General features: G+C 40.1%; 1 protein-coding gene across 1 annotated transcript in view; it reads right to left on the bottom strand.

Annotated features, from left to right (window-relative positions):
* Window positions 1–102: 102 nt before the first annotated feature.
* The window catches only part of insra (insulin receptor a), a 60,267-nt gene continuing 48,940 nt past the window's right edge, over window positions 103–11,429 (bottom strand). The window contains exons 9-21 of the mRNA XM_061693618.1: window positions 10,569–10,736; window positions 9,579–9,777; window positions 8,292–8,572; window positions 7,845–7,984; window positions 6,809–6,968; window positions 6,636–6,732; window positions 6,491–6,558; window positions 5,903–6,132; window positions 4,562–4,672; window positions 4,325–4,484; window positions 3,168–3,297; window positions 2,947–3,081; window positions 103–1,961 (exon numbers count right to left, since the gene is read on the bottom strand). Of these exons, the coding sequence (XP_061549602.1) occupies window positions 1,610–1,961; window positions 2,947–3,081; window positions 3,168–3,297; window positions 4,325–4,484; window positions 4,562–4,672; window positions 5,903–6,132; window positions 6,491–6,558; window positions 6,636–6,732; window positions 6,809–6,968; window positions 7,845–7,984; window positions 8,292–8,572; window positions 9,579–9,777; window positions 10,569–10,736 (2,231 nt within the window). The 3' untranslated portion in view covers window positions 103–1,609. The remainder of the gene's footprint in view (window positions 1,962–2,946; window positions 3,082–3,167; window positions 3,298–4,324; window positions 4,485–4,561; window positions 4,673–5,902; window positions 6,133–6,490; window positions 6,559–6,635; window positions 6,733–6,808; window positions 6,969–7,844; window positions 7,985–8,291; window positions 8,573–9,578; window positions 9,778–10,568; window positions 10,737–11,429) is intronic.

Genomic DNA, 11,429 nt, shown 5'->3' with positions numbered 1-11,429 from the left:
TTAACCAGAGTTTGTTCAAGAGTTTGTAGAACGTCACTTTTTTTTTTCTTCTTCTTTTCCTTTTTACACAACAACCAGAGAATGAAGCCTTTGGACGTGCGAGTGGGGAACCCTTTTTCAACCTCTTCATGGTGGTGGCTTATATTATTTCTTTTTTTTTTTTTTTTTGGTTGGGGGCTCCGGTTCCTCTGATGCCCCTGTATATGTACAGTGGTGCCTTGAGATACGATTTTAATCCGTTCCGTGACCATACTTGTAACTCAAAACAATCCTAAACCATCTTTCTGCACTGAAAGGGAAATGGCAATTCATTCATTCCATCCTCTCCCCCCAAAAAAACTGCTACTTTAAAAAAAAAAAAAAAAAAAAAAAAAAAAAAAACAGCACTCTATGATATTGTACTTTATAAAAACACAGTAATTACATCATTAATCAGAATGTAAAGAATTTGAACAGTTTTTGCTTTAGTTCATTGGACATTGTGCTGCTCCTTCTGGTATGCATTCGATGGCCACCCGGGGGCAGTAAAATACAGACATACGTCATACGGCTATATGGAGCCGGTCAAGTTTCACAGTAAGCCAGAGAAATATTAGTCGTTCTTTGACGAGGATAAAGAATATATGCCTGCAAGTATTGTTAAATTATCTGTTCACGTCTTGACGCACCTTTGTTTTAAAATATCTGTTGCTTATAGTGTTATAGCACTGTAACACCGAAGCTTATCGTTGGCCTGTCTATAGCGTGCTGCATAGTTTGTTAGCATAAAGCTAAACAGACTTTACTCAGGCAAATCCATGTGGTTGTTTCAAATAATGTAACTGTCTTTGTTTCATGTTTAGTTTGAAGACTTTTTTTTGAAGAATTGTTACACTACCTGCCCGACTGCTGCTTGTTGTGAAGCGAGTCGAGTTCACTGCCACCACCATACAGCACTTATAGTTCATATAGTCAAAGCAAAAATAAAAAATAAAAAATTGCATTGTATCTCGAAAAACTCCCAAGTGGTGTCACTCGTATGTCAAGGCGCCACTGTAGTTTCCTTCTCGGTTATTTTCATAACAAGCAGAGAACGAAGCCTTTTAACACGGCAGTGCGTAACATCTTTTGTGGTTGTCGGTTTTTGCGGGGCTCCGCTTCCTCTGATGCCTTGGCGAGGGGTCCATATATGTATTTTTCTTCTTCCCCCCCACACAATAACCAGAGAATCAAGCCTTTTCGTTGCAGGGGGGGAAAACCCCTTTTCAACCTTTTTCGTGGTGGTTCCATTTTTTGGTGATGGGGGGCTCGATGTCGTCAGATGCCTTGACAGGGTTCCATATATGTAGTTTCCCACCCCTTGCTTTCATCAAAATGAGTTTTTTTTTGTTTGTTAGCAGCCTTGTTTCACAGTTGAATTCTTTATCCACAAATTTGGCAATATTCATATTTCTCTCTCTATTTATATCTATGTACAGGGGTAAGACGCAGGAGGCGCTACGTACAGAAAGCGCTGTAGTGTGTGTGACAAAAAGTAAAAATCCTGAGATATGCATTGAGGGTTCTCTGGAGAGTGTGATTTATGTGTGTTTCTGTATAAAAAAAGAACAGATTCTGTGGGGGTGTCCGGTTAGGAGGGGCTGTGTCGCGGTAGAGCCAGTATGCGTCCGTTGCTCTTGCCGCCGTTCATGTGCACGAAGGGGATGTGGTGCTCCTCGTAACTTCCCCCGCCTCCGTCCAGTTCGGGGCAGCAGCGGAGGTCCCGCTGCGAGTAGGACGAGGGGTCCAGGGGGATGCTCTCCATGTTGTCCACGTCCAGGTCCAGGTCGTCGGCGCTCTCGGGCGGCTTGTTGTCGTCGCTGTAGAAGAAGGAGCGCTGGCGGTAGGACGGGTGGAGGTCGTCCCGCAGCATCTCGATGATGTCCTGGAAGGACGGGCGCATCTTGGGGTTGTACTGCCAGCACATCTGCATCAGTTCGTGTCTGGAATCAGGTAAGAAAATAATGTTACCATAGAATGGATTACAGTGTATTCCCGCATACATGCGGTTTTGTATTCACAAATTCACATTTATTTTTTTTTATTTGGAGGGGGGGCGGGGGAGAGGACCTATTCTCCATTACTCTCTGAAAATCCAAACTATTCTGTTTTTGGGTTCTGGCCTAAGCAATAAAAAATATTACTGTGGCGCCATCTAGTGGAATCTCAGTGCTGCTGTTAGGTTTAAGTCATTGAATGTTTGCGATGTCCTGTTTTGTTGATGTAAAACTGAATGCATGTTTTTGCTCGTGTCCCAATAGAGCTAATATTAACCAGTGAAATCTAATTTGCTGCTATAATTAGCCTGTATTGCCTTACATTTATTATTGTGTGTAAATCCTAAAAGGTGAGTTTAATGACTCATGCCATTTGTGTTAAGCATTATTGCGCATATTTCTAAGCACCTGTGATGTCACGTTACGTCAGTTTGAGCTAGCATGTTATTTGGGCTGGTATACTAGCTAATACAGTACGACTGATGAGTCTCGTGAAGGTGGTTTGTTTGTGTTAATGTAACTATTGAATACAGTTGTTTATGTAACATGGATTGTTGATTGTGTACATGCTAGATGCATCGGGTTATTGCTTTATGATCCTCTCAGTTTTAATTGCTCTGCCGCCAAAAATAATAACCTCCTGAAATTAAATACCTCCCTTTCACATCACCAGAAAAAAATAACTCTCTCAATTAAGAGATCCCTTATTCCAATTCCAAATAGACAGATCCTTTATCATCATCAGGAAAAACAAATGGTACCAAACTGTCACTACTTTAGTTCATAGACACTGTGTCCCAATTCAGTTCCAGAGTGCTTCATTCACTTGAGAAAAATAAATGCCTCCCTTTTCCCGTTAGGAAAGCCAAACTGGAAGTAAGTACAATTATGTCAGGTTAAGTAAGTAACATTGTTCACGTTATGTACTCACAGTCTCTCTGTGCAGTTGTCCGGCCGGTCCAGGTATCCTCCGTCCATGACAAACTTGAGCACCTGCTCGTTGGAGAGGCCTTGGTAGGGCTGCTCGGCGAGCGTGCTGATCTCCCACAACACCACCCCGAACGACCTGTGCGCATAAGAAGCAGGCCGGCGGACACCATGTTGTAAAAAAAGCCTTCCTCGCCTGACATTCAAAATCCACGCGTCACCCACCAGCAGTCGGAATGTGCAGTGAACACTCCGTCTTTCAGAGACTCTGGCGCCATCCACCTGACGGGCAACAGGCCCTTCCCTCCTTTACGATAGTAGTCTGTCTCGTAAATGTCTCGGGTCATGCCGAAATCTGAACAGAAAAAAAAGGTTTTATTAAGAGAGAGACAAAGCAATAACATCACAAATATTTTCTTAAATATACATAAAGAATACACAAATATTAGAAACCCACAAATATCAAAATATTCTGGAAAAACATTTGAAAAAATGCTTAAATATCATGCAGAAAAAATACACAAATATTTGATCAAAAATACACAAATAGAAAAAACTTTAAAAATATGACCCCCCCCAAAAGAAAATAAAGACAGAATATAATTAAAATGACTGGAACAAGAAATACAAATATTATACATAAAGTTTTTTAAAATAATGTAAAAATTACACAAATAGTAGATTTAACTAATGGAACATTCCAAAATATTGGATGGAAAACAGAAAATAGAAAATAAAATAAAAAAAACAATAAAAAATATTAATCTGAAAAATACAAACAATATCAAAAACAAAACTGCAAAAAAATAAACAGAAAAAGACACATTGAATGGTTAACTAAACACATTTAATAAAAAAGAAAAATGGAAAAAAGTAGATGGAAAATAAAAAATAAAAAAAACTACAACAAATATTAAACAAAACGGGAAAAAACTACAAAAATATTAGGTCAAAAATATCAAAAACTTTAAATATTAGAATACAAATAAAGAAAAACATGATAAAATAAAACAATGTTTGCCAAAAATATTACGAAAATATAAGAAAATACAAAACAGATGAAAACAATGAAGAATATTAGCTAAAATAAAGAAAATGGAAAATAATATACAGATCAAATAGACAGATGACAAAACACAACTAGGAAATAATCAGAAAATATTACAATTAAAAAATATTAGATGGAAATATTATTGAGAATTATTATAAAATAAGATACTTGTATATCAAAAAAACAAAAAAATAAATTCAAAAGTACAAATATTAAAAAAATAATACAAAATATTAAATTATAAAATGTAAATTAAATATTAAAAGAATATTAGCTCAAAATAAAAATATTTGGAAAGATTTGCAAATTTCCATGTAGGTGTAAGACGCACCTCCTATTTTGACAGTGAAGTCTTGAGCCACCATGCAATTCCTGGCAGCGAGGTCGCGGTGCACAAACTTCTTGGCGTTAAGGTACGCCATGCCGTCGGCGATCTCGGCCGCCATCTGGATCATCTCCTTCAACGTGGGAGGCGGACGGCCCGGGTTGTTCTGACAACGACGCCGTTTGTTTAGTCACCGCTTAAGTAGCGACATACAGTAGCATCGGGCGAACATACGAGAGTTACCTCGGCGTCAGGGCGTAGGGAGCGCAGGTAGCTCTTCAGGTCCCCGTGTGTCATCAGCTCCATCACCACCAGGGTGGGCTGGCCTTTGGACACCACGCCAAGCAGACGCACCTAACAAAAAGAATTAGACATATAATGAGCAGCAACAAAACAAAAATGAAACTGTTTACAATGACATTTCACACCGTATTAACATTTCAAATTGCAATTGTTCTTCTAACCATATTAGGTGTTTTTGGCTCTTCAATGTTTTGTATCAATTATTATGCTTGTATTTGATCACCCCAATATTTTACAATTTCTTCTATTAGTGTATCTTTCATCTAATATTTTTGTATTTTTGTGTTATCTTTTGGATCATTTTCTTATGCTTTTGTCTGTTTGCAGTTTTTCTAAATAGCTTTGTATTTGTTCCTTAATATTTTAACTTTTTTTAATTTGTCCTTTTCATCTAATAATTGTGTATTTGTTCCATATATTTTAATATTAGTCGATTTTTTTCATCTTTGTGTAATATTCCGTTTTTTTAAGAACATTTTTGTATTATTAGAAATATTTCCCCCCCCTAATATTTCTGTATTTTTTTTCAATTTCTGTATTTTTCATCTATTGCTTCTGTATTTGTTCTGTAAGATAGTTGGGCAGTCTTTTCCATAGTTTTTTTTAATTATCTTTGTTTAATATGTTTTTTTTGTTTAATATTTTTGTAAAATTAAAAAAATACATTTCTACCAAATATTTGTGTATTTTTCATCTAATATTTGTCTATTTTCTAATGCATATTTGTTTTTTTTGGGGGGGCCTAATATTGTTTTGTATTCTTTAATCTAATGTTTTGTATCTCTTCTAATAGTTTCATTTCGTAATATTTTAGTATTTTTTGTCCAATGTTTTTAGATTTTGTTCTATGTGGCTATTTTTCATTTAATATGCATCTATTTATTTTGCTGCCAATTTAGGGTTCAATGTCTTGCTCAAGGACACTTCAACAATAGACAGTCACAGCTGGGATTTGAACTACCAACCCTTCGGTCAGTGGATGGACCGCTCTCACCACAACTGCCCCATAATATAATATTTGCGTATTTTTTTTTACAATATTAATGTTTTTTTTTTTAAAATTTATTAAAAAAAAATATATATATATATCGTTTTATATATTTTGTGTGTTATTGCTAGATTTTGCAATTGTACCTAACATTTTAACTTGTACCACTCCCACTGGCAAATCCCATTGATATATATGGTGATGCTACTGATTATACTGTTCCATGTTAGAATTGTTCACTTTACTCACAGTACATTGTACTGTACTGTAGTTTTTGCTGGTGGTGCGCTTACCACATGGTGGCAGCTGAAGGCCTTCATGACTGAGGCTTCGTTGAGAAACTCGATCCTCTCGCGCAGGCTGGCTGACTCGTTGACCGTCTTGACCGCCACACGTGTCTCGCCCTCGCCTTTGATGATGTCCTTGGCGATGCCCTCGTACACCATGCCGAACGAGCCCTGGCCCAGCTCCCGCAGGATTTTGATCTTGTCGCGGGCCACCTCCCACTCGTCCTCCTCGTACACTGCGTGTTAATGAAATTTCAGTCAGTAAATGTGGACGGGCACAACACTGTGGAGCTAACGCATGACAATCTACTGGGATGCTAACTGTTGAATATGGACGTTGTTGCAACATAGTCTTAAAAACAAAATAATTTTGCAGTAATATTTGTCAACAAACAAGGCTGCAAACAACAAGTATAAAAAATATAAAAATATACAAATACAATTTTAACAAAATAAAATAATATATAAAATAGACAAAGGTTCACTGTATGCTGTTGTATTAGTGCGGCGGGCCAATAAAGTGGTCTTTTTTTCTAAAGTTGGAGAAACCCCTTATAAGATGGTGTGGTGAGCATCTGTGTACCGTATGCTTACTGTCATTAGCGCTGAGATACTCAGGGTTGGACGAGGCGTAGATGGGACCGCTGGGCCCTTGAGTTTGGCTGGAAAGAAAACAAACAATCCCGTCACTTAATCGCATGAGCGCGGCAATTCAAGATGAGAGCAGGCAGAGGCCTACTTTTTCTTGAACATTGCGAATCCCGCCAAGGCTGCAAACAGCACCAGCACGCAGATGACCGGTCCGATTACAATCTTTGCGATGTTGAGAGGATCTCCTTGTAAAAAACATCGGACGTGAGACGCGTAACACGTTCCCGTGATCTCAATATGCCACTGCAAGCGAAGACTTACTGGCGTCCTGCACGTAAAAGTACGTGGGCTCGGTCCACGAGCCGTTCCCGGCCAGGGAGGTGGCTCGGATCCTCACCGTGTAGTTCCCGGAGTGCATCACCCGCAGCTTGCAGCCGCGCGTGGTTTTGTACATGTTCCTGGACACGCAGTGGTGCAGCTCCTGTGCCACAACATCAAGAGCTCATTCGACTCATTGGCTAAATCTCATTTCTTTATTTGCAACCTCGATGATGTTATCTCATGGCGACGACAATTAAAGATGACATCATGTCATTGACGTGTCACAAATGAATGGCTGAATTATTGAGGCGCTTTCACTCTGCACTTAGCACAGCGCGGCGTCAACCAACCCATTCATTGTCTATGTGCTGCTGCGGTGAATGAGGTGGGCAAATTGAAAAACTTTCAATTTGTCGCAGCGTGCCAATATCTCGGCAGATCCAGTAGAAGAGATGGTGGCCAAGTGTTTACTTATTTTCGAGTAATATATCTGTATTTTTTCTATTGTTAACATATTTTTCCCTCCAAACATTTTTGTGCTGTTTTGAACTAGGTTTATATATTTTGGATTCCCCCCCCCCCGACTAATTTTTTTGGTGTACTATTTTTGTATTTTTCTCTAATATTTATGTATTTTAAAAAATGTCTGAAATTATTGTCTAAATATTTATTTGCAAATATTTGTGTATTTATAGTTATATATAATGTTATACATATAACATTTTGGTACTTTTTTCCTAGTATTTTGTCTTAATATTTGTGTCTTTTTAGGCCAAATATTTTAGTATTTTCAGAAATAGTTTTGTAACACTTGGACCATTATTGCTTTGGCTCTCATTCTACAAATCCCTCATTGAGCAATACCGTGGCAATACTGATAACCATTGTCACCTTGCTCACTACGATGGATGAGGTGAAATTTTCACAGCGTAATATTTGTAGTTCAAGTAAGAATGATGCCGACAGAAGCAGACGCAGACCCTGTTGACGTGCCGCTGGTTGTCACTGCGGTTTGCAACCGACTCAGTCCACTCACCTCGCTGTCCCCGATGCGCTTGTAGTTCACTTCGTACAGGATGATCATGCCGTTTGCGGCGGCGGGCTCCTGCCAGGTGATGTGCGCAGTCATGTCGGACACCTCGTACGTGATGGGGCCCGTGATGTCGTCGGCTTTGTCTGCGGAGGAACAGTATTCATTGACTGAGAAACACAGTAGAAGGAGCAGCACAATTATGCTGTAGAGACAGCTACAGCTCCAGTAGCATATGTTACTTTATTTCTTTTTTTCTTTTTACTTCTATCAAGGGATGGGAGAATATTCTGAACTTCTGTTTTCACATCAGGGTCATATTGAGCAGATAAATGCTGGCCCAGAGATGATGCATCATAGCAGATGTAGCTGTGATACTTCTCTAGTACTTTTTATCTTACACAAGTATTTATATTTGTACTTAAGTACAGAGAGTGGGTACTTTTGCCCTACCTTCAGGCATGGTGCGGGCACTGACGTAGGCCGCCATGCTGCAGCGGGCCGAGTCAGTGGGGTGGTTGCAGGCATGGATTTCGATCTGGTAGCTGGTGAAGTGACGCAGGTTGGAGATGACCGTAGACTCCTTGGCCAGCACGGTCACCACCGTCTTGGTGCTCTCGAACGCCTCCTCATCCTCGGGGACGGCGGTGGTAAACGGCCTGCCGGAGGTGGCGGTGGGGATTACGCGCGTTTGGTTGGCCACGCCCATCACGGAGCGCCGTTGTCTTGCGCGTCTGCGTAAGAAAAAAAATATTGTTTTACTTTGTCGTAAGTGCGACTTTTTTCCATGACACATTTTGTAGAAAATGCGTACCCTTTCATCTGTAAAAATATCACTTTTGTTCCTCGAAAATAGATTATTTTCCTGATAAATATCAGATTTTTCTAGAAAAATACTTGGGCCTTCAAAAATATACGTTTTATTACTTCTTCTTTCTTCTGGAATAAATACTTTTCCCTTGAAAATATAAGACTATTCTCTGGAAAGCAGAAGACTGAGAAAATGAAAAAATTTCCTCCTTTTTCTAGATATGATACAACTTTTTTGATAAAAACATTACTTTCACGGACATTTTAAAAAATATATATTACTTTTCTTGTAAAAAGTTGTTTGTTTTTTAATCCGGGAAAAACAAACTTTTTCTAAAAAATACATGACTTTTTTCACAAGACTGTTTCACTAGAAAACATAAACCCCCTCCCAAAATGTAACTTTTTTTGGGGCGGGGGGAGTACAGAGGATAAAGAATATGCCTGTGAGTATTTTTAGATTGTCTGTCTGAATGTGTTGTTGCTGAGTTTCTGTTCAAATATCCGTTGATCAAAGAGTTACAAAACCTCGACATCGATGCCAGTTTCATTAGCCCGTCTATAGCGGTTTGCACTGTGTGTTAGCATTGAGCTAAAGGACTTCCGTAAGAAAGGTACAGTATGTGGTTTGCTTAAATACACAACGGGCAATTCTCTTTTCTCAACTGGGAGTGGCAATAAACAGCTTGAAGCCTCTTTTTTGAAGAATTGTTCACCATCTGCCAACTGTCAAGCGACAGCTCGTATCTGGAAAAACTCTTAAGCCAGGTCGCTTGTCGAGGTACCGCTGTATTTGATTGTTTCTTTTATTCCCTCTCCAAAGGCACAAAATTGCTGGCTCATTTATAATGTACAGTGACGCAGGAAAAAAGCCGGCTTTTACGTACAGTGTGTGAGGTGCTTCAATAGCTTAGCGCGGGGAAGTCTTACTTCATCTCAAAGACTTCGTTGTGGAGGTAGTTCTCAAAGGTCTTGCGGTACTCCAGTTCCTCCTTCTCCTTCTTGAGCTCCTTGTCCGTCTTGGGGCAGGCGCAGCATCGCGTCCCGGGGCCCTGCTCCTCCGTCTGGTTCCACTTTTGCTCCTCGTCGCCGTCCACCTGAGTGGGTACCCGCGAGGGAAGCTTCATCCCTGGGGGAGAGGGGAGGATGCTGTCACAAAAGGAGAGCAAGACAAGCGTCTGCCACACATGCACATATCTAAATAATGGCACCCGAGGGCTCGGGGGGACATCTGACATTGTTCCCCGTTCTTGACCCATCCTGGTGAGATAAATTATAAGAGACACGACGTCCCTGCGGATCTATTCCCTGGTTCACGCTTAGTTTGAAGTTCGTTTGTTGTGAAGCGTTTGAGTGGTTCGACTGCCACTGACCCTGACCATCACACCTTGCGCCTTTAGTGCTGTAATGCTGGCAATATTTTAGTATTATCATACCCGGTGCAATGCATTCTAACCTGGTGGTGGCAGTTTATGGTTTGCAAACAAATCATGATAAAATATCAGACGGCTAGGACTACTGTTTCTATTTGGAATTATGGTTTCCACTGTATTTAGTGTCTCTGAGAGTAGAGGTTAGACATATACTGTGTGTTGTGGTGTTAACATGGCTGACGGCAGCCCACGTGATGCCAAAAACTTTTTCAAATTTTAACTTCCAACCCTTCTAATATTTCTGTCATTTCAATCTCATATTTATGTATTTTTGTTCCAGTATGTTCTGTAATGTTTGCATTGCGCACTGTGATTAATACGCTCACTATAATCGTGATGATAACTGATAGTATCATCTCTCGTGGTGACCGAGAATTCTGACGTTACGGCGATTTGTCGACTTTGCAGGCACAAAAATCATTGGACGATGTGGGGTTTCAATCATTATAGCACACACAGAGTCATAGACACTGCTACTGTGTCTCACCCTTCTGACAGTAGTCAAACTTGTAGAGCTCGCTGGCCTCGGCCTGCCGCTGACAGAAGACCAGGTAGTGTGTGATGTTCCCGTTGGGGTCGTTGGGGGGCTTCCACTTCAGTATGATCTGGGAGGACGAGTTGGACGACGAGATGGGGTCCAGAGGCACCGACGGTTCTGTGCACAAAAAGACGATACAAAGCTTAATAACTAGTACAACTACTTATGTATTACTGCCATATACAGTTGAAACCAGAAGTTTGTATACACTACATACTAAGACACACACACACAGACACACATTTTTTTTTTGTTTCACTGTCCGAAATTGTCAGACTAAACTTTTCCTGTTTTGAGTCAATTAGAATTGCCGTTTTTTTTTTTTCTATTTGGCACATTCCTCCTGACAGAACTGAGCAAAGTTTGTAGGCCGCCTTGCTCGCACATGCCTTTTCAGGTCTGCCTATACATTTTCAATAGGATTGAGACCAGGGCTTTGTGATGGCCACTCCAAAAGATGGACTTTGTTATCCTTAAGCCACTTCGTAACCAGTTTGGCAGTATGCCTCAGGTCATTGTCCATTTGGAAGATCCATTTGCAACCTTGAGATGGTGCTTCAGTATTTCCACGTAATGTTCTTTCCTCATGATGCCATCGATTTTGTAAAGTGCACCAGTGTTGACCAGGTTTCTGCGTACAAAGGGTTTTGATTTGGATTTTCTAGGACCGGTAATGAACTGTAAATGGAAGTCCATCTGATTGTGATTCAACTGGTTTTATTTTGGTAGGTTTCTACTTCCTCTTTTCTCGTTGACTTTCTAGTTCTCTCCGAGCAGCCTGTGTCTAGCTACTTTGAGTGAACAAAGGAC

The sequence above is a fragment of the Phycodurus eques genome, chromosome 13 (assembly GCF_024500275.1).
Source record: "Phycodurus eques isolate BA_2022a chromosome 13, UOR_Pequ_1.1, whole genome shotgun sequence".
In the NCBI taxonomy this organism is placed as follows: Eukaryota; Metazoa; Chordata; class Actinopteri; order Syngnathiformes; family Syngnathidae; genus Phycodurus; species Phycodurus eques.
This window is presented reverse-complemented; position numbering and strand designations above follow the sequence as displayed.